We start from the raw sequence: 24,780 nt of genomic DNA on the forward strand, positions 1-24,780 counted from the left end.
CGTATCGCATGGCCCACCGCTGCAGAAGACTGGCCTAAAAAGGTCGAGGACTCGAGGTGTCGTGGGTGGCCAAGCTTCTCTCAATTTCTCAAGCTTCTCGCGTGGGGTGTGTAAATTTGGATTCCGATGTCGAATTCCTTGACCGCAATTGTGAAGCGTCGCAGCATTGACTCGTGGACCACTCATCGCTCCAAGAGAGATGGAAATGTCAAAAAGTCGTATACGGCAATAGCTGAGGTGTCATTGACAATGGTGTAACATGGCTGTGTCTTAGATAATCTGACGTCGCTTCGTCTCCTCACTCTAGCCGAATCTTTCCCCCGTGCGAGAGCTGACCGCACAAGCTTCTAAAATTGGTATCATAATCAGCAACACGAAGAGAACATGATCAGAACGCCATCCGGCTTCAATGCAGAAACCCTAGTCTTCGGGATTTCCTGCATCACCTCCCACAATTTCTTCATCCGGCTTATGAGTCTCTGCCTGCCAGTCGCCAACCCGCTCCTCGCCCTCCTCATCAGGGTAAATCTTGACCTTTTCAGCATACTCTCGGATATTCGAGAATATCGTATCTTGCACTAAGTGTCCCTTGCCACCCGCTATCCGCAAGATCAGATCGTTGAGCGAGGAGCGGCCGAGAATATCGACGTGGTCGGCGGTATTGGGTCCGCCGCGAGGGTTAAAGCGGTCCGGTTCATGAGGCATCTCATAGGCGATGATGGGTATGTTCGCTGGGTTGTAGCGTTTGAGCTTCCAGCCTTTGTTGCACATGTATCCGGTGGAAAGCAGATTGACAGTGCCGTCGCCCTCTCCCATGATGACGCCATGGTCGCTGAAGCCGTCGGAGGATGTAACACCAGTGTCTGGAGATGTCAGTAAGTTGAGATACACCGAGACTGCATGTACATACCGATCGTGGGGAAAGTAGCGTTGTTAGATGTATCAGTCTCCTCACGGTAGTAGTAGGCACGCTCAGTCGGCTTGCCAATACCGTAGAAACAGAAGATTTTCATGTTGGGCGCCAGAGGTAGTCTCGTCTCGAGAGGGTTCATCCATTTTGCTGGAATCTTCTCGTTGTCATCGACGACTTTTTTGCTGTGAGCGACACCCTGGCTGTAGCTGCGTTGCGTCGAGTCCTTGTACCATTCTTCCGTCTGGGTGAACAAATACGGAATCGAATCGCCCACAGTCAGGTTCCTCGGCGTCAAGGTGCCGTTGGACTCCTTCCAGCTGATGAATTTGCCGTATGTGACATTCTGTCCCGGCTGATCATCCGGCGCTCCAGTCTCATCGCCCCAGACGGCATCTCCGCCGATTGGAAGCATGCTGCTGATGCCGGGCATTGCACGGAAGATCTCGGCTCGCTCTTGTCGGGACAAGAACTTTTCCAATCCGTATACAGCAAAGGCATTCAGTTGAGCCGTATCTCTCATCTCGCCGGAGAGCACTGCAGGCACTCCTTTGGTGGCACCGAGCATGCACCCGGAAATGTTGATCCAAGCCTCGATATGGTCGTCCACCCACGAAGAACCTCCATTTCCGTAGCCCTCGGCCTCGACCCAATGAAAGAAGTAGAACAGGACTTGAGAACCCATGGAATGTGACAGCAAAACCGCCTTCTCTCCCTTGATCTGCTTTGCAACCTCAATGTGATTCTTCAACCGTGTAAAGTACTGGTCCCGTTTCTCATAGTTCAGATAGCTCATTCGCCAGTCGTATGCAGCCGTGAAAGCATTCGTCGGATCGTAGCCTATCGTCGCCAGATTCTCCAGAATCTTGTTCCAAATCCAGTATCCCGTGATGAAGAAGTCTGCAGCATCAAAGCCTTGAGCGGCACGCAACTTGATCCCGGGTGGATCCATTCCCGTCGTCTTGTCCAGCATGATATGCCTCTTCCAGCTCGGCTTGTCAAGTATAAGTGCTCTCATCATGCTCCATGATCCCCACAGTCTCTTTCGGAAGTATTGTCTCGACTCGTCTTCTGTGCCCCAGCTCTCCAATCCTGTCGATATGACCCCGGGAATCATAATCACCGGGTACTTCGCCACGATTCCATCTTTCTGTGCATGAAGTCCAACGGCGAACGAATCGTAGTCGACGGCTTCTTTCTCGGAAGACTACATTCAGGAAACCTTTGGTCAACATCAGCGCTGCCATGAAACAGCACGGAAGATTCATAACGAATTTGGATATCCTCTCACCTGCATATTCTGCACATCACGAACGAGTCCTTTGGGAAGCACATCGTATAGATTGTCCAAGTTCATGTCCTCCAGTCCCGCCAATTCAACAAGCTTGTCCAAGCCTCCATCTTTGCTCGCAAAGAAGCCTGCAACAACCAGTCCGAACAGTCCTCCCAATGCAAATATCCAGGCATTCCTCCTCTTCGAATTCTTGGGCTTCACGTTCTTTCGCAGTGCGTCCAGCTTCTCGTTCGATATGATCTTGAAGGCATCTCCGCCAGCTTCCTTCGGCGCGGGCGCTGGGCTCGGTTCGCGTGAGTCGTCGGGTGTGTCGCCATCTCCGCCAAAAATCCGCCGTCGCAGGGTGGACATGATAGATGAAAGGGAATCTGGATGCGACAGGATAAATCAACAAAGAAGCACGAGGGCAGGGCTGCGTTGTTTCGAACCCGACTGCTCCGAAAGGCTAGCAGAAAGTTTGACCAGGTTCCTGATCGGATGACGGAATGATCAGCCGCGTTTAGTGCGCCATGCGATCCGAGCGTCTTCTTCACATGCAAGCTCCGTTTTGGATATTCACCTTGATTCTGACATTTCCTCTTCCGGCCTAGACGACTACCGAACCACGACATACATGCTCCGCCCGATATCGCCCAGTCGTCGACCCGTCTTCCTCTGCGATGGCTGAGGCGGTGACTGCGGCCGTGGAGAGCAACATCGAGCAGGAGTCCTCCAGCAAACCAACGAAACCATCTGCGGCGAACCTCCGCTACATCTCCTATGGATACGAGAGAGAATCCCCCTTCCTTCCGGCGATCAAGCAATTGATCTCCAAGGATCTCTCCGAGCCGTATAGTATCTACGTGTATCGATACTTCCTCTACCAATGGGGCGATCTTTGTTTCATGGTGGGTTCTGACATGAGCTTTACTTCATGGACAATTCGACTGAACCATGTCTTCTAGGCTCTTGACGAGCAAGATGAACTCATCGGAGTCATCGTCTGCAAACTTGAGCCCCACCGTGGCGGTCCCATGCGAGGCTACATCGCCATGCTGGCAACCCGCTCAGAGTACAGAGGGCAAGGGATCGCCGGCAAACTAGTGCGAATGGCCGTGGACAAAATGATCGAAAAGGATGCCGATGAGGTGCGCACTCCTAATTTCCACGCAAGCAAAATCACTAACGAAGCCTTCAGATCGCCCTCGAAACCGAAGTCGACAACATTCCCTCCTTGCGAATCTACGAAAACCTGGGCTTCATCCGCACGAAACGACTACATCGCTACTATCTCAACGGCAACACCGCGTATCGACTGCTGCTGTATCTCAAGCCTGGCATTCCGTTCATGAAAACGCTGCCGCCGGATTATCTGCCGCCCATGGATGATGGTGATGGGAGGTATCATCGAAGGGAAAGTTGGGAGAGTGAGCAGGAGTATTCGTGGCAGAGAAATATGGCGGACTTGAAGCTGGGGGATGTGCATGGGGAGTCGCATGATGTTATGAGATGAAGACGATGAATCGGTGATCCCTGGTTATCGCTCTGTTGCTAGAGCGTCGTATTGACATACTCATGGCGCCTGTCAAATTGCCCTTCTGAATGTTCTGTGCATGTCCATAGTCCGACTTGCTAATGCTCCTTTACTTGGTGAGAACGGCGCCCTGTAGTGGAGAGAGTGTGCTCGTACCGCCAATTGCGACCCATAGTGGTAGGTGGACAAAGATCATGCCGGCAGACCACGCTGGTCGTCACGCTGGTCGCCACGTTTCTGGCCCTTCGAAAAGAGACGCAGCTTCCACAGCTTTCGCTTCTCAGCTTTCACTCTGTTCATCTCCTCCTTCTGCAGATCCCTTGCCAACCAAAGCAACACCGCAGTGAACAATCCAACGCCAGCTAGCGTCACGAAGAATACCCAAATCGACCGTGGGCTTTTATTAATCTCGCGAACATTCATGCCAAACACCCCCGTCACGAACGACAAGGGTACATAGAGCGTCGCCAGTTGGAGGAGACGAGTACTTCGCTTGGCATCCTGAATACTGGTCAACTTAACCGCTACACTCATGGATGCGAGGCCGGGCGAGGCGAGAGACATGTTACTGCCGCGATGTTGACTGAGTGCCATAATTGGTGTCTAAATCAGGCTTGAAGTGCATGAGGATCGAGGCGCTGGCAAGGCTGGCGTTGCACAGAACTGAGAGCGAATCGAAGTTGGGGCTTTGGCGAGCGGGAAAGGAAGGAGGGAGGGACGACTCCCATCGACCTCTCGTTAGCCTTGCTTATGCCACTTCAGCGGAGTCAGGTCCGTCTGCTTCTCCGAGGGGTCTCTCATCCGCACATGACGGAGCCGCTTTCAGACATGGAATGTTTGTGGAGAAGGGAACGCTTCCGGACTTCACGAGACAGATATTCACCACTTCCGAACCATACCAGTACACGCTCGCTACAGTTCGCCCGTCCTTCTGTTTGTTTCGCATAATTCCAGCAATCGCGATCAGGAACAATCGCATCTTCCTCCTCTCTCGCCATCCGACCAACCAGGCTATCAGCTCCCCCACCACGAGCAAGACAGCTGAGTGCTGAAAGACTTCAACAAAGAAAGGCGTCGCCAACATGGCCTCGCTTGCGGGCAGAGGCCGTGCAAAGATTCGCGCACCGCGACGGGTAAGCACATGCTTCTTGCGAGCTTCCCTGACATTCACTTCATTCACGAGCTTCTGGTAGCTTGCCTACAAGCCGGCATTGCGCGAGCACTTTGAACAACAACATACACCAATACGAAGACACTCGCTGACATGGCTTCTCGCCGCCAACAGGGACTCCAAGCCGATGTCGATTTCGAAACCACATGGTCCACACTAGAGCGCGCATTCAACGAGATCCACACAAAGAACGCCTCTGCGCTGTCATTCGAGGAGCTGTACCGCAATGCATACAAGATTGTGCTGAAGAAGAAGGGTGATGAGCTGTACAATAAGGTGGTGGAATTTGAGCAGACATGGCTCGGCCAGACTGTCCGGCCGCGCATCGTTCACCAACTGCCGCCTTCGCTGCTTCTGACAGACGGCTCTTCGAAAACACTTGCAACAGAATCAGAACGTCGGGTAGCAGGTGAGAGCTTTCTACGGGCATTGAAGCAGGCATGGGAGGAGCATCAAGTGTGCATGGGTATGCTCACGGACGTGCTAATGTACATGGTAAGCTACAGTGTCACTTCAAAGGTTGGAATTCGTGTTACTGACTTCTTGAAGGATCGCGTGTATTGTACCGACCATCGTAAACCCTCCATATACGCCAAATCAATGGGCCTGTTTCGCGACCAGATCCTCCAATACCCCGTACGACCGAACCTCCCAAGCCTACTTGATATCCTCACGAGCACGATCCTCGATCAGATTCAGATGGACCGCGATGGCGACAGCATCGACAAATACCTCATCAAATCAAATGTGTACCTGCTGGAAGGTCTGTACGAAACGGACAACGAAGTCGAAGAAGCAAAGCTGTACTTGCGGGCATTCGAGGAGCGATTCCTTAATGACAGCGCAGTTTTCTACCGGGAGGAAGGCGAGCGGTTATTGAAAGAGTCAGACGCCGGAACATATTGCAAGCATGCGAAGAGACGGATCGATGAAGAGGTTGATCGGTGTAGGACGACATTATCAGAAACCACTTCTCCGCGGATACAAAAGTTGGTGGAGGATGAGCTGATCAGACACAAGATGAAGGGATTGATCGAAATGGACAGCGGGGTGCAATACATGGTCGACAACGATAAGTTTAACGAACTTCATCTGGTGTACGACCTGGAAGCCCGCGTGGATCCGCGCAAGCCGGAGCTCACCAAAGCCATTCAAAAGATCATCGCAGATATGGGTGGGAAGATCAACAATGCGGCAGTCGCAGCTGCACAAGCTCCGCCTCCTGCGCCAGCATCAAATACAGCGCCGGCAGTTCCAGGCGGTGCAAAACAGATCAACCAGCAAACAGCGGCTGCACTACAGTGGGTGGAGGATATCCTGGAGCTGAAAGACCGATTTGACAGGATTGAGAGGACATCGTTCAACAACGATCAAGCCATCTCGACCGCACTCACCCGTAGCATGGGTGAGAACATCAACAATTTCAACCGAGGTAGCGAGTACATTTCACTCTTCATCGACGATAACATGAAGAAGGGCATCAAAGACAAGACCGATGTTGAAGTGGAGCAAATTCTGGAGAAGGCCATCATTCTCCTGCGATATCTCCAAGACAAGGACATGTTTGAGACCTACTACAAGAAGCATCTCTGCAAGCGCCTACTGCTCAACAAGAGTCAGAGTCCAGAAGTTGAAAAGCAGATGATCAGCAGGATGAAGATGGAGCTCGGCAACAGTTTCACGCTCAAGCTCGAGGCCATGTTCAAGGATATGAACCTGAGTGTCGATCTGACCAACGACTACCGCAAGCAAGTGGCCAAGTTGGGAGACGTGGACCGCTCGCGCGTCGATCTCAACGTTAACATTCTCACATCAATGACCTGGCCGCTGGAAGCATTCCGTGGTGGATCCGAAGAAGAGAACGAATCCAAAGCACAAATCATCTACGCTCCCGCACTCGACCGCGTTCGCGTTGGCTTCGAGCGATTCTACACTGACAAGCACTCCGGCCGCAAACTCACATGGCAGAGCAACATGGGTACCGTCGACATGCGCGCCATCTTCCCGAAGTCCAAACGCGAGAATGGTGCTCTTCGCACGCACGAAGTCAACTGCTCCACATACGCCTGTTTAATCCTGCTCCTCTTCAACGACAATGCCTCGACCGACTCGACCACGACTCTCACCCTCGAAGAAATCCAAGCCGCGACCAACATCCCCATGTCTGCACTCACCCGCAACCTCCAATCCCTCGCCGTCGCGCCCAAAACTCGACTCCTCACCAAAGAGCCCATGTCCCGTGAGGTCAAACCCGGCGATCGCTTCAGCTTCAACTCCTCGTTCGTCCCCAAGGCGATCAAAATCACCGTCAACGTCGTCTCTGCAGGCAACAAAGTTGAAGGCGACACCGAACGCAAGGAAACCGAGAAGCGGAACAACGACTCCCGAGCTTTCGCGGTGGAAGCGGCAGTCGTGAGAATCATGAAGATGAGGAAGACATTGAGTCACGCCGAGTTGCTGAATGAGACGATTGGAGCGTTGAACTCGCAGTTCAAACCGGATGTGGGCATGATCAAGAAGAGGATCGAGAGTCTGATTGAGAGGGAGTACCTTGCCAGAATAGAGGAGGCGCCGGTGCCGAGTTATCGGTATTTGGCGTAGTTGCAGATCGGGAAGGATGAGTGCGTTCGAATTGCATGGTGTATGGTGTTGTTACTTGCTGCGCATGGCGATGTGGACGAATGGATTCACTCCTACGAGATACGAGACACTTGCATGGCTGCATTCACAATGGGTGGGGAAAATGGGACTTTGAAGCATGGCGTTCTGAGAGGGGGCGGTTGACGAAGGGATATCGTCGATACATTACCTTTCCAGTAGGACGAAATAGCTAGGGCAGAAGACAAAGCACAGCAAAGAAGCAGTCCAAATATTGAGGGCACGTCACGTCGCACATCGCAGTACCCTGTTCCATCATAATCCGAAGAATCATAGGAACAGAACTCATGTTTCGCCCAACCGGCAGATACCCCAACAAAAATGTCGCCTTACCGTCAACATCTCCATACCTCCAATCTGCACCGAACAATCGAAGCTGAGAAAGAATGAATGGAAAATCTCCACAAGGCAGTTCAGGCCGGGACTTGTCATTCCACGTGCCGGATGCAGAAAATACCGGTCGTGCATTCTTTTCGAAGTGATCAGTGAAGGGATCTGGGAAGCGCGACGTTGGGAACATCGTGAGGTTCGGATGTGGTGGGGGGGCGAGAAGCCGGAATGATGTGGGATGCCGGCTTTCTATTCTTGAAGCCGCGATGTGATTTTTACAAGTCACTATGAGCTTTAGATGTCGAGGGTTGATGGTCGCGTTTGCGATTCGAAGCAGGAATGACGAGCGAGTGTTTGTTGATGAATGATGAGCTGTCGTTCGATGATGCGACGAACGCCGTAGGGACCACGGCGTCCATCTGCAAGCCGCACGCTGCAAACGGCGCAGCACATGGCTAACCCGCCCGGCTGCTCGATATTATGTGCCGTGCGACGCGGCACACGCGCACGTTTGCGGCGGAGAAAGACGTTGTGGAATCCACAGAGGCAATGTATTTGTGAGAGGGGTGCAGGCATCGTTGGTCGCACGGTACTTTCAGCTGGTTGAGCGGTTTTGTCTCACGTGGAGTCTCTCACCTCAGTCTCGTACCTGGCGATGTCATCAAGTTCAGAATTTCAAACGGATAGGAGTTATTAGGAATAGCAAGCAAGGTTTTGAAGGAGGTCTGGAACTCAGCGAGCAAGCGAGGTGTCTCCGATTCAAGAAGACCTTGCTGCTGGTGGAAGTCGAGAGTCAAGTGCATGTGTCTATCGTTTCACACCACGCGGAAGAGCAGCACCGCACACGGCAGGGGTCATCCCTTCTTATAGAATTTGCGTTTGGGCTGCTTTCGTGTTCGTGTTCACCGATTCTAGACTTTTGGTCCACATGGAGAAGGCAGGATAGATTAAATGGACCAGTCGTTTATGGTTGCTGTTGGACTGTGCGAACAGCATTCCGCGCGCACACTGTAAACGACGTGGCAAGTCTCACGCCCGTGGTGTCAAGGTGCGTCAGGTCTGGTTTTGGTGTCCTCGGACAAGAGCTGTATCCGATGTCGCAACCGCAACGTGACCTTTGAAGATCGTCGTAGCGATGAATCGGACCCCAATAGCACCATTTCGTTCTCCTGCATGGCCATGAGGGAGAAGGCGGTAAGGCTCAAGCGACGGCCATCAATATGCAGGTACGGGATCGTGGATGACCAGCATGTTGATTTTTGCCTGCAGATGCCATCTCACCGCACCGCCAACTATTGTGGAAAAATTGCTTCATTGGCGGCTCTGCGATGTCCGTTTCTGCGGTACGATCATACATTCTCGCGTGGCATGCGGGACTTTTTGTCACTTCGCGTTTCAGCTCTGGTCGGTTCGCTGCAGGCGTTGGTCCTCCGTGGTGGGGCGCTGCTTCCGACTTCTCGACCAATGCGCGTCGCGAGATGCACTTTTCTCGTGTTTCTGTCGTTCTATCGGTCCCACGTCACGACCGTCATCACCATCGACGTGATCCCTCTGGGTATTTGTGTAGGCGCCTGGTGTCTCATACAGGCCGGCCGTCTCGCCTGAAATACATACCACAATCTGACAGGAGGGAGACAGCATCATCTACACCAATGAACGATTGCCGAGACAGACACCTCAATAATCGGAAGAACATCTCGTATATCCCTGGGCGGCGACTCGATTCCCGCACTGCCGGCTCTCAGGAACAGGAGAAAGATCGGAGAGTTGTACAGCCGCGGAAGTGCGAAGCGGGATCAGCAGTGGATGCGCTCCTTCCCGTCTTGGGTCGATGGCCTCTCTTAGCGCCGAGAGCCAGTCTCCGCTTTTTCTCCTGTCGCGGACTTCACCCCTTTGGTCTCCGCCTTCTGCTTGCGTGGCCAACGAAACACCGACCGAAAGTCTCAACTGACATCTGTGTGGTGGTCCACTGCCGCCAGCGGGATGGACGGCATGAAACGCATACAGTAGTCTATTCACCTCCTTGGGTCTCCACAACGCTCATCCAGATCTCTGATCCTGGTCCACAGGTGGGTGGATGTCGTGCGGCACTCGTGTGCCTGAGTAGCACGACGGCGCAGCGCTTCCTACGGAGGCACGCTCCCGTCACACTACTACACACCTCCCTTTTCTTCCGTATACACGCTCTGCTTTCCCTTTCTCTCCCTTCTTCCTCCTCTTCTCCGTCTGTTCATCTCGTGAATACCGTTCCCAGGCTCTCATTGCTGTCACTCTCCTTCGAGCATTCGCTCATTCCATTCTCTCGTCTTCGGACATCCCACCCTCATTCACCACATCCAGCAATCATCGCCCTGGTCGGCCATCTCGCACTCTCAGCGCTCCAGTAGCAGCTTCAATCGAACTCACGACTTCCAACAGTACATTCAGCGTTCACGACAGCTTTTCCAACCAGATCACAATCCGAACGACCACAACAACAACAACCATGTCGCCCATCTCCAAATTCACCGTCCTGGCCCTGGCCACCTCGGTTCTGGCCGTCCCGTTTGCTGGCAACAACCATGGCCATGAGCACGCTCACCTCCACAAGCGACAGGCTCCTGCCGCCGCTGGTGGTGCTGCTCCAGCTTACGGTGCATCCTCGAGCGTCGCCAACGCTGTCCCGGCTACTTCCTCCGCTGCTTCGGCCAATGTCCCTGCGACGTACGGTGCATCCTCCAGCGTCGCCAACGCTGCTCCGGCCACCTCTTCCGCCGCGTCTGCCGTAGTGCCACCATCGTACGGTTCATCTTCCAGCGTTGCTGATGCGGTTCCCGCCACGTCGTCTGAGGCTGCCGGTACCGCTCCAGTTTACAGCTACTCGCCCGAGAGCTCGTCTTCTGCTGCCAGTGCCGTGGTTCCTACCACCTACGCTTCTTCTTCCGCGTCTTCCTCCGACACCAACGCCGTGGTTCCATCCGCTTACGCTTCTTCGTCCTCCAATGCCAACGCCGTGGTTCCTACCTCATCCGGCTCTTCGAGCAACGCTGGCTTCACTTTCGCGCCAGTCAGCAGCAGCTCTGCTGCGGCCTCTGCTCCAGCGCCGTACCAGTCATCCAGCGAGGCGGCTGCGACAGTGCCAGTGCAGTCTGCCAGCTCCGCGGCCGCTACTATGCCAGTGCAGTCTTCCACTGCCGCAGCAACCGCGCCAGCCACGTACCCAGCTATGTCCAGCTCTGCGGCCGCCAATGTCCCAGCCGAGACTAATTCGACCTCCATCAAAAGGGTCAAGACGACTCGCACCACGACTGTGTTCACGACTGTATACTTCACTTCCTCCGACGCTCAGCCCGCTGGAACTCAGCCCGCCGCACCTCAGCCCGCCGAAACTCAGCCCGCTGCTGCTCCTCCAGCATACTCTGTCCCCGCTTCGAAGAACGAGAACTCACCTGTCAACAATGCTCCAGCCAACGCACCAGCAAACGCACCAACCGCGGATTCTCAGCAGTGCGCCGCCGTCACCATCACCGCGACTCAGAAGGTGACTGAATACATCACCGTCAACCCAGCGGGCACCACCGTCGCTACTTCTATGGCTTCTGCTCCGAGTGTCGAGATTACCTCGACTGTGTACAACAACCCTATCAGCCAGGCCTCCGCTCCGGCTTATGAGGCTCCTAAGAGCAGCGAGGCTGCGGGTACTGCACCTTCTGCTCCAGCATACAATGCTCCCAGCTCGAGTGAGGCTTCTGGCAATGCACCTTCTGCACCGGCGTACAATGCTCCCAGCTCGAGTGTGGCGGCTGCCACCGCACCTTCTTCACCAGCATACAATGCTCCAAGCTCGAGCGAGGCTGTTGGTACTGCGCCTTCTGCTCCAGCATACAATGCTCCAAGCTCGAGCGAGGCGTCTGGCAATGCACCTTCTGCCCCGGCATACAACGTTCCAAGCTCGAGTGAGGCTTCTGGTAACGCACCTTCTGCGCCCGCATACAACGCTCCCGTCTCCAGCGAGGCTGCCTCTGCATCCGCACCTGCGTCCAGCGCACCAGCCTCTTCCTCCGAAGCTTCCGGCGCCTCTCCATCCGGCCACGTCCCCATGGACAAGGGCTCCAACAACAACAACACACCCTCCTCCTCCTCCTCCATCTCCTCCTCGCTCGCATCCGCCACCGCCTCCGCTCCAGCCAGCTACCCAACCAGCAACTCCTCCACCTCCGGAGGCAAGCGCGGTCTCGCCTACAACGACGCCAGCCTAACAACCTGCTTCGCCGACTCCTCCGAAATCACCTGGGCCTACAACTGGGGTTCCTCCCGCGACGGCCTGTCCTCCAACCTCAAATTCATCCCCACCCTCTGGGGCGACCGTCAAGACTTCACCTCCGTCTGGGACGCCAACGTCCAGACCGCCATCGCCGACGGCGCCGAATACGTCTTCTCCTTCAACGAGCCCGACCACGACGGTCAAGCTTGTATGGCTCCCAGTGACGCCGCGGCCGCGTATAAGAAGTACATGAACCCGCTCAAGGGACAGGCGAAACTTTGCGCGCCGTCGGTCACGAATGGAGGGGGCAGTATGGGACTCGGGTGGTTGCAGTCTTTCCTCGACTCTTGCGGTGGGGAGTGTGCGGTTGACTGTTTGAATGTGCACTGGTATGACGCCGCGAGCAACAGCGCGTACTTCAAGCAGCATGTTCAACAGGCGATTGACATGGCTGGTGGGAAACCGGTTTTCGTGTCGGAGTTTGGTGCGACGGGAAGTGATGAGGAGATCTCGGCGTTCTTGGAGGAGGTCATGGCTTGGATGGATGGCAATAAGGATGTCGCGGGGTATGCGTACTTTATGGTCAAGGATGGGGATCTGGTTACGGGGACGGAGCCGTCGGCGTATGGGAATACGTATAAGACGTATACTTCGTGAGGAAGTAGGCTTGCGCCGAAAGAGGATGACGACCTACCTGGCTGTGCTGGTTCACTGCGGGTTGAAGAACAGATGAGAAGAAACAGAAAATTGGAAGGGTTCGCAGTAGCCAGTCTGTGGGACTTGAACGAATGGCTTTGATATGATGGATTTTTTGGACTTTGGATTCGTTTTTTTTTTCTTGTAGATTCGATCGTTGTTTTGGGAAGCATTGCCTGGCATGGATTGGACGTCGGGCATGGCGATTGTATGTTCTTCTTGATCGACTGCTGTAGACTGTAGTTCTGAATGTATGAACCCCTGGTACATATGAAAATGATTTGGATGAGAAATGTGCTCCTCTTCTACCTGAGTGACAAGAGTATATCGACATCAATCTGTCTTCTTTGTCGCTTGTGCCGTGTTGTATGAGAAGTAATTGGTGAAGACGGTATGGTTGTGTCTCAGTCTCACCACCGAAAGTGCGCTGCCTGCATTTGGCGGTCGGAGCTACGTAGCCTCTCCCAAGCGCTGTTCCTCAGACACCTCCCGACGCAAGATCAATCAACTTTTTTCAACAACACAAGGAACACACTCAATTCAGCACATCCTCCACACTGCTTTGGCGGAACACGATCCCTCACCGTCGCGATGCGTATCGACCGACAAACATCACCGCTCCTCCCCCTCCTCCTCTCCGCGCCGCTGGTTCACGGCTTCTATCTCCCAGGTAGGCAACAACTCTCCCAATACCACACCTCTCCCTCTAACCACCATCCACAGGCATAACACCCACCAACTACAAGCTCGGCGACCTCGTCCCTCTCACCGTCAACCACCTCACCCCGACCCAAAACTCCAGAGACACCCAAATCCGATCCGCCTTCGCATTCGACTACTACTCCCCTCAATTCCACTTTTGCGCGCCCAAAGATGGACCTCAGGACATCTCCGAGTCGCTGGGCAGCATCCTATTCGGCGATCGCATTCAGACGTCACCCTTTGAACTACACATGCTGAAGGATGAATCATGCCGCGCCGTATGCAACGAGGTGGAATTCGAACCCACAGACGCGAAGTTTGTCAATCGGAGGATTATGCTGGATTATAACATGAACTGGCTGATCGATGGACTGCCCGCGGCGCAGCGGTATTCGGATCCTACGACTGGCACGGAATTTTATCAGCCTGGTTTCGCGCTGGGGGATTGGGATGGCGAGACGGCGCAGTTGAATAACCATTACGAGATTGTCATTGAGTATCATGAGGTGCAAAAGGGGCAATATCGCGTGGTGGGCATCTTGGTCGACCCGTACTCGAGGAAGAATGCGAAGAAGACGGGTAAAGGGGATGACCTCGCGGCGAGCGGATGTGGACAAGGACCGCCGTTGGTGTTGTCGGAAAAGGGCAAGACCAAAGCGACGTGGACGTACAGCGTCGAGTGGAGACAATCCGACACATCTTTCGCGACACGATGGGATAAATACCTCCACGTCTTCGACCCGAAGATTCACTGGTTCTCCCTCATCAATAGCGCGGTGATTGTCATGTTCCTCATCGGCATGGTCTCCACCGTCCTCCTCCGCACTCTCCGCAAGGACATCGCACGCTACAATCGCCTCGATCAACTCGGTCTCGACGACCTCAACTCCACCGGCGTCAGCGTGGAAGATGGCATCCAAGAAGACTCCGGCTGGAAACTCGTCCACGGCGACGTCTTCCGCCCACCACGGCACTCCCTCGCGCTGGCCATCCTCGTCGGCAACGGCGCCCAACTCTTCATGATGGCCGGCTTCACCATCATCTTCGCCGTAGTTGGCTTCCTCTCCCCCTCCAACCGCGGCTCGCTCGCCACCGTCATGATCCTCTTACACACCCTCTTCGGTTGCGTCTCCGGCTACGTCTCCTCCCGCGTCTACAAATCCTTCGGCGGCACGGCCTGGAAAGCCCTCTTCACCCTCACCCCCTGCGCCGTCCCCTTCATCGTCTTCGCCACCTTTTTCCTCCTCAACCTCTTCGTCTGGGCCCGCGCTTCCTCCGGCGCCGTCCCCTTCACAACCATGCTCGTCATCATCCTCATCTGGTTCCTCCTCTCCGTCCCCCTCTCCCTCGGCGGCTCCTGGCTCGGTTTCCGCCAACCCATGTCCGACCCACCCGTCCGCACCAACCAGATCCCCCGCCAAATCCCCCCTTCCACCGGCTACCTCCGCTGGATACCCAGTATGCTGCTCGTCGGCGTGCTCCCCTTTGGCGCCATTTTCGTCGAATTATACTTCATCATGTCCTCCCTCTGGAGCGCGAGGATATACTACATGTTCGGCTTCCTCTTCCTCTCGTTCGGCTTGCTGGTCGCTACCACCGCCGCGGTGAGCGTGTTGATGATATACTTCTTGCTGTGTCAGGAGAATTATCATTGGCAGTGGAGGGCGTTTGCGAGTTCCGGGGCCAGCGCGCTGTATGTTTTCGCGTACAGTTTGCTGTATTGGGCGCGGATGTTGAGTTTTTCGAGTTTTACGGGCGGGGTGGTGTATTTGGGGTATAGTGTTTTGTTGAGCTTTTTGTGGTTTTTGTTGAGTGGTGAGTTTTGATTGATGTCCTGTCCTGATGATGTGGGTGGAGTGGCTTTTGCTAACGATGGGACAGGGTCGATCGGGTTTTTTGCGTGTTGGGTTTTTGTCAATCGGATTTATGGGAGTATTAAGATTGATTGAGTCGGTCGTGGAAGGTGGGAGCAGGTGGTTTGGGAGGAGGGGGGAGAGGAAGAGGGAGAAGGAGAGGAGTAGAAATGTACGACGGAGGGAAAGACTTTGAGGGTATGTGTACTGGATTATACATATGACAGGAGAGACATCGTCGTCGTCCTTCTATCTGCTTCGGATCGTCTATCCCATGCCTTGGAATCTGCTTTCATCCCTCTCGATCTCTCATCGGATCGACTACGACATGTGAGACCCTTTTATTCAAGCTCTTACAATCAATTAATGCCCTCCTTCCTGGAGTCGGATATGGCCATGCCGCTGTGGTGCGAGGATATCAGATCAGCAACCTTGACCGGAGTGAGGAGTTTGATCATCGGCTTTTTTGATCGGCGTGCGAGGAGGAGGAGATAGATCAACAACATGTTCCACCGCGCAAGCAAAGCAAGCAAGGCAAGTTTCGCGTTGAACGATTCCACGATGAGTAGGACTTGCGATACGATTGGTTGTGATGTGGAGGAGTGCAAGCTGGCGCGCAGGTTTGAACTTTGTTGTGTTTATGTTGGAGTATGGGGAGCATAACGAACGTAGGTACAGAGGGTGAGGTCGATTATGTTCCCTTTATTTTCTTCTTCTACGTATTCTTCGATTTTCGATGTCTTAAGGTCGACTCGTTTACTTTCTATTAAATCCTCGCCAACCCACCATAAGATTATTTGAATCAATCGTGGTGTCGAGACGAGGTGGCCTGCCTGGGACGAAGAGGTAGATGGGAGGGAGGGGGAGTGGAAGTGCGCGACTACAGGAAAGACTTCGATTGTAAGGTATGTATACGGGACTATGCATATAACTGGGAGGACGTTTGTCGTTGTCCTTTTCATAAGAATACAGCCTGATCGTCCCGGCTTTTGTATTCGGCGATAGATTGATATATCCATTTCGCGTTATACTCTTCGACACGACACCGTTATCGTCACCGTCTCATATCTACAGCTCTTCGCTGACAACCATAATGGGCATACAGAGTGAGTTTCATCACGTTTTCCTCCATTTCTCTTTCTCTTTCTCAGCTCGCACCGCACCGCATCGAGCAGCGCCAAGCTGTCAGGACCTCACCATCATGAGCCCCTACACTTCCACCAGACAGCAGTGTCAGAACCAGCAATCGTCTCGCACCGGATGGGTCCCAGCCAGTGCGTTTCCCCGATCTGGAAAAGCCTACGCGGAAGTGCTACCAATCGCTGAAGTCTAAGCTCGTCGACCATGAGGACGTGGTGGAGAATTTGCAGTAGAGTTACATGCACGCCCGCGAATGAGAAGAATGGAGTGTGTTTCATGTGGGATTTTGTTGGGGAGAACGCTGGTATCGATCTCTCATGAGCGAGTCCAAGTTCACGCCGTGTGCTGAAGGGCATGCTGTACAATATCCCGCACGACAGGTCTGCTGGTCGTATGGGCGATGTACGGAGTCGGTGCAAGTTTGGCGGCTTCGCTTATGCTGGATGAGATCCCGGGACGGTTTGATGGGATGATTCAATGGCCGGGGAGTGCGGAGATCAGGTTTTGGGGAGGGGATTTTGGCGGATGCGAGGAGGGTGGAGGAGATTCGAAGGTAGGCGACATCGATGGCACGGCACGAACTGCGTTGCAGTCCTCGTTCGGTCGGACGACATACTTATCTACCGGAATACCTTCACTCCTTCACCTCCAACTTCAACTCCCTATCCTCCAAAATCGCCCCTGGTTTCGCCGGCATCATCGCGCCCTTGGGTGGACTGCTCTTCGCCTTGAAATCGTCGCAGATTTGCTCCATCGTTACCCATTCTACGCCTTCGAAAGTGTTGATCTTTTCGATGATTCTGCTACTCGTCAGTGGGTACCCTCACCATCGAGCATTCGGCTTGTGTCTATGTATCTCACCGTTCCAACATCATCAGTCCATGCGGATGCCCACACACATCCGGGTGCACGGTGACGGGGAAGACGAAGTCGTCGTATTCGCGGTAGAAAAAGGTGAATTGGTCCATCCAGAGGTCTTCGACGTCGCGGGGGTTGACCCAGCCGTGGCTTGAGCATCGTCAGTCAGCATGGGACTGGTTCCTGTTGGGTTGGATGGTATTCACTTACGAGTTGGATGCTTTTTTGATGAACATCATCGGTGGCTAAACATCAAAGGGTATAACGGTCAGCGATCTTCGGACTACACAGCAATACAGACTTGAGACCTGTAACAGGCCGGGCTGAGACAGTCTCAGGCGCCGCAAGTCTTGCACCCTTCAGAGACTTACCAGGTCGTCGAGGTACCAGGAAGAGGGAATTTCAACGAGGCCGGTCATTGTGCCGCCTTCGAGGGGCTATTTGCTACATCAGCTTGGATTCGTTGTCGTTTGCAAGATTGCAGTACCTTCATCCAGTGGTCGGGGTGTTTCTCGTAGTCTGATCAATGTCAGCGCCTGGAGGAGGTCGTTTACCAGGCTTCGGACTGACCGATTGGGATCCACTTGTCGCCTGTTCGTAACCAATAGCATTGGCAATCGTGGTGCGAGAAGGAGTGGTCGTATTCGAGGCCATATTTGAGCATAAGTTCCGCACCCTGGACAACCATCGGTCAGTCTACGCAGTATACAGCGTGGATAGCACTACTAGCCTCTTGACTAGACTCCCACCAAGGTGCTACCTTTACAGCTAACAGTCAGCGTCGTTCACATGGCCACATCAACGATCGCAGGACATACCATGCCTCTCGGCGGCTTCCCTCCCTGGAACTCCTTGATCAACTTGTAACACTATTCACACGATCATTAGCTCCTCCCAGCACCGACGACACTCACGCACCTCCCTACCTTATCCATAATAGCAGTCTGCTGCTCCAAATTCATCGCCACCGGATTCTCATGCGAGTACCCATGCAATCCAATCTCATGCCCCGCGTCCGCCACCATTCGACACTCCTCGGGGAACGTCTCCAAACTGTGGCCCGGGATGAAGAACGTCGTCTTGATCTTGTACTTGTCGAACATGGTGAGCAGGCGACGCACGCCGATGGTCCCGGCGAAGAGGCCCCGGGATATGTCCGAGGTGGAATCTTGGCCGCCATAGGAGCCGAGCCAGCCGGCTACGGCGTCGACGTCGACGGAGATGCAGGCTTGGACACCTGGGAGGGAGGAGGATTAGTTGAGGTGGTGTTGAGGGATTGGGTTGGAGGGAGGTTGTACGTTTCTTGGGCATGGTTGCTGTTTCTGTGTGTATTTCGAATTTGATTTTTCTTTCTTTTGATTCTCCTCTCGAAGATCCCGTAGGTAAGCAGTATTGGTCCAAGAAGGTATGATCGCAATAGCAGGCGTTCCAATGGCTTCTTTATAGATACCGACAACCCCTCTTCCCTATCAATCCCCCAGATGGTGGGGCAAGCGGATAAAAGGTCCAACGAGGGATTTCTACTCCGCATGACGTCTCCTTGTCCTTGTCATTGACTTCACATTGGTCGATGAACCATATCTGTAAGGCTGTGTCGATACGATAGTGCTGACATCCTGGAGCTACCGAAGATAAGAAGAGATCGCACGTTACATGCTGCCAGGGTAGAACTAAGAGGTGGCGTGAGAAGACCCAAGTTCGACAACCAAAACCTTGATCGAGCACCCATGAGCTGGTGCTTTCCTGAATGAGAAAATCACGACGACTACATTCTCGCCAGATTGGCAGGAACAAGTCACTTGAGCCAAAGGCCGCTGGATATCTCAATCACACCTGCGATCTCTCGGAGATAACGCTGAAGCAATCTTCGGCGAGCGACCCTTCCCAATATGAGTCCAGTCTGAACGCCTCCCCCCAATGAACTCCATGGCCCGTCCATTCTCCTCACTATGGCCACACCAGCCTCCTCCAGAGCGCCGTCTACCTTCGACCCAAGTCCTCAACACCTACGAACTCCTCGAACAAATCCTCTCCCACCTCCCCATGATCGACCTCTTCGCCCACCTCCGCCTCTCCAAATCCTGGCGCTCCATCATCCTCCGCTCCACCCGCCTGCAAGAAAACATGTTCCTCACTTACCCCTCTCAACCCATCTGTCCCGAACCCTTCACCTACAACGTTCAAGTCTACTGCTGCTGGAACAAAGGCCAAACATGCTACCGCCTCCCCAGTCTCACCTTCAATCCCGCCACCTCCATGATCGCACCCTACAATATCAGCGACACGACTTCCCCCATGGCGCTGCGTCAACCGCTGGCGAAGTTTCGCGTGCATCAACATCTCTTCGCTCGCTTCACGATTGAGGATATCCCCGACTTGGAACCTGAGGATCGACCTTCGTGGCGAAGGATGTTTATCACGCACCCGCCGCTGAGAGCTGTGGACTTTGAATTCTTTGCGAAAGATGATGATTTTCGGAGGTTGGTAGTGTTGTGGAATCCGGTGGGGATTACGTTTGGGGATCTGATTGATGGGAGGTGGAGGATGGCGAGGGATTATGAGGCGACGACAGGGAAGACGGCGGTGGGCGAGATTGAGTGCTCGTTTCATTTGTTGCATCCGCAGCATGATCCCATGGAGGAGATTTGGTGAGTTACATGGCGGGCGTTGTGGGTGATCGATCGTGATGGATGAAGGTTTGGCGTGGGAAGCGGGATTGGCGTGGCGTATTTGGAACTCGTCAATGTTCTGGCCAGGAAGAGTATATGCATATAGGTTTTACAGGACGTCTGCACCATTGCTTTGCCTTGTACACTGCTTCTCCTTCTCAGCATCGAGACATGTTCTAAGCGCGAGCGCCAAGGATAGCGATCGAATTGAGCAGCCGAAGGTCTGGGAATAGATAACTTATAATTCAGTCCTTTCTGCAAACCGCAAAAGCAGTGTTGCAGATGTGGCTTTCAATAACGCGAGAAATATACTACCGAGCATAGCGATGCCTTTGGCGGGGCGCTGCGTTGATCTCGTCTGCTGATAGAAGATTTGTTCCGCGCACGCGGCACCTTGGAGACATCCTTGCCGCTAGATCACCGTCGAGCCGCTCTCGTGAATTCGACAGTGGCCCGGAACATGCTTGAATTTGTCTCTTCAAGAAGCGTCAGTACGACTGGGTCACAGCCAGTGCAGTATGCAGTGGACGATGTGATCGCAGTCGAGTGGAAATCGCCATTCGAGTACACCACGCTGGTAATCTGGCAAGGGCTAGATGACAATGGAGCCTGGGGGTGAGGACTCTTGCAGGCACGATAGCGGCACACGATCGCCGTTGGAAAGATGTGCGCTGAAGGAGCGAACAGCCAACATGAGTCGTAGCAAAACGACACTCAGTTGGCGGGCTGCTCGGATCGTACCAGTGCCGGTGAATCGTGGACTGCACTTCCAATTGCAGAATGGCGACCGACCGAGCGACAGCGCGGCATGCAAAGCGGACGGTCCTTCAGTTGCCATATCGGTTCCTGCCAGCCAAGCTGTCGACAACTGCACAACTCGCAGATGTTCGTTCGAAACCGCTGCAACGCCGTCTTCGAACTCGAACAACATGGACTTGGCCATCGGTTTCGGAGTCGGTCTTAGGGCGGCATTCTGCTTCTGATCGCACTCGTCCTGGCCTGCTTCGCAAGGCGGCGTTGTCGAAGGAAGACGGCAGCTCGCCTGTCTCATGCTGCGCTGATCGACGAGGAAATGCTGCGCAACTATTCCGAATCGGACTCGGGCACGAAAGTGGCGAGCGCAAAGTCGGCATCGTGGTTCAGACCCTTCGCCTTCGAGGAGGAAGATCGCAATGTCAGAAAAGAGCGGGAAAATCTCTTTGGTCGTGGCGAGATGTCTCAGAAGCTGCCCGAACGTTCGCTAGCCACGCATCGTGGGTAGTTGTGCTCGTCGTCCCGTAGCCCGTATTGACATCAAGCTCATGGCCTCATCTGTTCTCGCACATCCCAGACGAGTACCCTCTCATCCCAAGCGCATGTTGAGCACCATCCTTCTGCTCCAAAAAGACACCAGTCTACGCCCATGGCGAATTCAGTGTGGTTATCCATGCGTCCAATTTCTCTACCCATGCCAGCTCCGCCGCCACCCTGATCTACATTGCTGCCATCTGTCCAGACGCGACAGCTCATATCGTAGCTGGCACTGAGAAGGACGTCGCTGAGGTGAGGACTCCAGCTGATTTTGCGTACTGCGTATTCATGTCCAGTGAGGAAGTTCACTGGTCCAGAAGGCTGCCGCAGATCGAACGTCCGGATCACTCCGTCAACACCAGCCGTTGCGAGGATCGAGTCTCGATACTTGTTCCAATCGTGGGTGAGGCATTCTGTCGGACCAGGACTGCGGTTCACATAGCCTGGAGACGGAACCTTGGGAGGAGCATGGATCGGGATGGCCAACGTCAGGTGATTCTGTGCGCTCGGCTTGCTTCTCAGATCATACACCCGCAGATGAGAGTCTCTTGAGACACATGTGACAATCTGCGGGTGATGCGGACTGTACTGCGCCGAATACACGCACGAATGAACCGGTAGAGTCACCAAGCTGTCCTTCCTTTCCGGTGTCCAGATCTTGACCGTGCCGTCCCAACTTGATGACAGGAATGTCGACTTCTCGATCAGGTTCCAGTGTACGGAGAAGACCTCTCTTCCATGCTCTTGCCACCCTGCCACCGGGAACTCGCCCACTCCAATGTCGAACAGCTTGATGCTTCCATCTCCACCTGCGGTGAGGAGCTGATTCTCGTGCTGCTCTGACCAAGCTACGTCGAAAAGGCAGTCCTGAGTCTCGAAGAACTTCTCGCACACAATTCCATTCTGCGTGAGGTTCAAGATGAAGAGGCGTCCGTTCCCAACCAGTCCGAAGTTGGCTCCGGCACTCACGGCCAGACGGCTGTCGAAAAAGGGCGAGTATTTGACGCTGTATGGGTTGAAGCCCGCGGTCCTGAACTCCAGCATCGTTTCGAATTGGCTGCCCTTGCGGCAAGGAGGGAAGAGATCAGATTAACATTATACAAAAGTGTTGATGGGGTGTAGAAAGGCCGAGCAAGCTCTCATCGACCGAGGCGTCGCGATTATTGTGAATTTGTCTAGCGTCCGGACTGTTTATCGTTGGATAAAAAGACCCCTGCAAGGGCCAATATCAACGTCTCCTTTCGATCCATCACCACTCATCCTCCTTCTTTCATCTTCTTCTGGTGGACTCAATGCTCGATTCATAATACCCAGCAACATGTCCAGCGACACTGTATCCTCTTCAGCGCGAGGAGCCGGGTTCCTCATCCTCCTACAAATCTCCTCCCGGGCCCTCACGTTCGCCCTCAATCAAGTACTACTGCGCTTCCTCTCCCCAGCACTCCTCGGTGCATCGGTTCAACTGGAACTCTACATCATCTCCGCGCATCACTTTGCCCGAGAAAGTCTTCGCGTGGCATGTCAGCGTCAGCCGGAAGGAGGTATTCAAGCAGCCATTAACCTTTCCTATCTGGCGATTGCTGGAGGCTGTCCGATTGCGTTATTCCTCGCACAATGGTATCTGAGTACCAGCTATCCGGATGTGCCATATTTCGTTGAAGCTCTGCGGATCTGCGAGCTGGCTGCAATTGTGGAACTCTTCTCGGAACCAGCATTTGTTGCTGTGCAGCAAAACATGCTCTACAAGACTCGAGCGGCAGCAGAAGCATCGGCTGTTGTTGTGAAAACATTCACCACTGCAGCCATCGTCTTCTGGGGCCAGCACAAGGATATTGAGCTAGGAGTGCTCCCATTTGCTGCCGGCGAGCTGGCGTATTGTTCCATTCTCACTCTCGTCTACTTGTGGCAGACTGTGCCTGTAGCACGGCTGCAGAAGTTCTCTCTTTTGCCGCGCGTGTTCAGCTCGAGGTGTGTCGAATTGCCGCCTCTCACAGTAAGCTTATTTCTGATTTCATTTGCAGCTCTGAGAATCAGTTTGTCCTTGGTCTCTTTTCCAAACCCCTGCTGAACCTCTCCGTCTCACTGTACATTCAGTCCGGCATCAAGTATGTTCTGACCCAGGGAGATGTCATTGTCAGCACGGCACTTGCCTCTCTTGAAGATCAAGGAATGTATGCATTGTCTGCCAATTACGGCGGGCTGATCGCGAGAATGGTCTTTCGTCCGATCGAGGACAGCACAAGAAACATGTTCGCGAAGCTCTGCGCCCCTACCACTACTGTAGAAAGTGAGAACAAGAAATCGGACACGAAATCGGACAAGACATCGAAGAATACGGCATCGAACGTAGCGCAGCCAACCGCCTCTCTCGCTCAGGCTGCCACGATTCTCAGGGACATCCTCCGCATCTACACAATATTCTCGCTCATCGCCTTCGCCGTGGGACCATCTGCAGCACCGCTTCTGCTGCAACTCGTAGCAGGATCACGCTGGTCAGCATCTGGAGCCGGAGAAGTGCTCGGAACATACTGCTATTGCATACCGCTCCTTGCAATCAACGGCGTCAGCGAAGCCTTCGTCGCAGCTACCGCATCGACCAAGGACCTTCACTGGCAAAGCATCTGGATGGGAGCTTTCTCGGCAGGTTTCGCGGCCAGCGCATACATTTTCTTGCGAGTGCTCGAGCTCGGCGCGAATGGCCTCGTGTGGGCGAATTGCGTCAATATGGGACTACGCATTGTGTTCAATTTTTTCTTTGTTTCTTCGTACTTCAAGAGGAACGGACAGGTTGGTCACCGCCATACGGCACGTTCGCAGACATGCGACAGAACACTTTCTAACAGACTTGGCAGGACTTCAATCTTGTCGACATACTTCCCAATCCTTATGCGATAGCAGCAACGGCAGTCGTACCAAGCTTACTTGCCCGGTCCGGCAGCCTAACTGCCCAATACGGCTTGCTCGGAGATCTCGTGCGTGTTGGCGGTGTGGGTGCGGCATTCGCGTTGTTCGTGTGAGTTCTGTGCGTTGTGATCCAAAGGACTACGCAGACTGACAACAATCTTCCAGCGTTGCAACAGAGCGTCGTTTCTTGCTAGATTGCGTGCGAAGAGTCCGATCATAGTGCTCGCAGTTCAGTCGTGAACAGTTGCTGAACGAAAAGAATCGAAGAGTACGTGCAATCCCAAGATGCACCCTCATTTGCTCCCGAAAATCATTTCACTGTCAACCTTGGGACGGCACTCCGTGTCTCTCTTCACCCAAGCCTTAACACCAAGTCTTCACATACGTCTCCAATATATCCTGCATTGGAGCTCGTTTCTGGCTCGCTACCAAAGGCGCATCACAGTCAAATTGGCTCTTTTGATTGGGTCGTATTCGATAGACTGAACCTTCGGGCTGAATCCGGCCAGTATTCGGTCAGCCAAGCTTCGACGATCATACAACCTTCGG

At 53.8% G+C, this 24,780-nt stretch overlaps 9 protein-coding genes across 9 annotated transcripts; 6 read left to right on the forward strand and 3 right to left on the reverse strand.

Annotated features, from left to right (window-relative positions):
* Nucleotides 1–420: 420 nt before the first annotated feature.
* On the reverse strand, nucleotides 421–2,574 carry MYCGRDRAFT_73528 (uncharacterized protein; the record flags this gene model as incomplete). The annotated part of the gene is made up of 3 exons (XM_003851651.1): nucleotides 421–863; nucleotides 911–2,117; nucleotides 2,202–2,574. 3 exons carry the CDS (start codon nucleotides 2,553–2,555, stop codon nucleotides 421–423), a joined length of 2,004 nt encoding a protein of 667 aa, XP_003851699.1.
* Nucleotides 2,575–2,944: 370 nt separating this feature from the next.
* On the forward strand, nucleotides 2,945–3,567 carry MYCGRDRAFT_28226 (uncharacterized protein; the record flags this gene model as incomplete). Its single annotated transcript, XM_003851598.1, has 3 exons — nucleotides 2,945–3,091; nucleotides 3,149–3,331; nucleotides 3,382–3,567. Coding segments are annotated over 3 exons (516 nt in total), but the record flags the coding sequence as incomplete, so codon positions are not given.
* Nucleotides 3,568–4,799: 1,232 nt separating this feature from the next.
* On the forward strand, nucleotides 4,800–7,489 carry MYCGRDRAFT_73531 (uncharacterized protein; the record flags this gene model as incomplete). The annotated part of the gene is made up of 3 exons (XM_003851599.1): nucleotides 4,800–4,850; nucleotides 5,003–5,383; nucleotides 5,438–7,489. The coding sequence occupies 3 exons, from the start codon at nucleotides 4,800–4,802 to the stop codon at nucleotides 7,487–7,489; spliced, it is 2,484 nt and encodes an 827-aa protein (XP_003851647.1).
* A 4,020-nt stretch (nucleotides 7,490–11,509) lies between these two features.
* MYCGRDRAFT_100614 (uncharacterized protein) lies at nucleotides 11,510–12,776 on the forward strand (the record flags this gene model as incomplete). The annotated part of the gene is made up of 1 exon (XM_003851600.1): nucleotides 11,510–12,776. One exon carries the CDS (start codon nucleotides 11,955–11,957, stop codon nucleotides 12,774–12,776), a length of 822 nt encoding a protein of 273 aa, XP_003851648.1.
* A 590-nt stretch (nucleotides 12,777–13,366) lies between these two features.
* On the forward strand, nucleotides 13,367–15,466 carry MYCGRDRAFT_73536 (uncharacterized protein; the record flags this gene model as incomplete). The annotated part of the gene is made up of 3 exons (XM_003851601.1): nucleotides 13,367–13,485; nucleotides 13,539–15,332; nucleotides 15,399–15,466. 3 exons carry the CDS (start codon nucleotides 13,407–13,409, stop codon nucleotides 15,464–15,466), a joined length of 1,941 nt encoding a protein of 646 aa, XP_003851649.1.
* Nucleotides 15,467–17,083: 1,617 nt separating this feature from the next.
* Nucleotides 17,084–18,725, reverse strand: MYCGRDRAFT_60394 (uncharacterized protein; the record flags this gene model as incomplete). Its single annotated transcript, XM_003851650.1, has 10 exons — nucleotides 17,084–17,310; nucleotides 17,372–17,518; nucleotides 17,579–17,613; nucleotides 17,740–17,805; nucleotides 17,856–17,887; nucleotides 17,939–18,044; nucleotides 18,078–18,128; nucleotides 18,187–18,237; nucleotides 18,295–18,605; nucleotides 18,667–18,725. 10 exons carry the CDS (start codon nucleotides 18,677–18,679, stop codon nucleotides 17,145–17,147), a joined length of 978 nt encoding a protein of 325 aa, XP_003851698.1.
* Nucleotides 18,726–18,942: 217 nt separating this feature from the next.
* Nucleotides 18,943–20,270, forward strand: MYCGRDRAFT_110017 (uncharacterized protein; the record flags this gene model as incomplete). Its single annotated transcript, XM_003851602.1, has 2 exons — nucleotides 18,943–20,016; nucleotides 20,153–20,270. The coding sequence occupies 2 exons, from the start codon at nucleotides 19,286–19,288 to the stop codon at nucleotides 20,268–20,270; spliced, it is 849 nt and encodes a 282-aa protein (XP_003851650.1).
* A 1,014-nt stretch (nucleotides 20,271–21,284) lies between these two features.
* Nucleotides 21,285–22,392, reverse strand: MYCGRDRAFT_73544 (uncharacterized protein; the record flags this gene model as incomplete). The annotated part of the gene is made up of 1 exon (XM_003851649.1): nucleotides 21,285–22,392. The coding sequence occupies one exon, from the start codon at nucleotides 22,369–22,371 to the stop codon at nucleotides 21,337–21,339; it is 1,035 nt and encodes a 344-aa protein (XP_003851697.1).
* Nucleotides 22,393–22,645: 253 nt separating this feature from the next.
* On the forward strand, nucleotides 22,646–24,344 carry MYCGRDRAFT_73547 (uncharacterized protein; the record flags this gene model as incomplete). The annotated part of the gene is made up of 4 exons (XM_003851603.1): nucleotides 22,646–23,299; nucleotides 23,356–23,607; nucleotides 23,683–24,114; nucleotides 24,180–24,344. The coding sequence occupies 4 exons, from the start codon at nucleotides 22,646–22,648 to the stop codon at nucleotides 24,342–24,344; spliced, it is 1,503 nt and encodes a 500-aa protein (XP_003851651.1).
* Between the last annotated feature and the right edge of the window lie 436 nt (nucleotides 24,345–24,780).

The sequence above is a fragment of the Zymoseptoria tritici genome, chromosome 6 (genome assembly GCF_000219625.1).
Source record: "Zymoseptoria tritici IPO323 chromosome 6, whole genome shotgun sequence".
NCBI lineage: Eukaryota > Fungi > Ascomycota > Dothideomycetes > Mycosphaerellales > Mycosphaerellaceae > Zymoseptoria > Zymoseptoria tritici.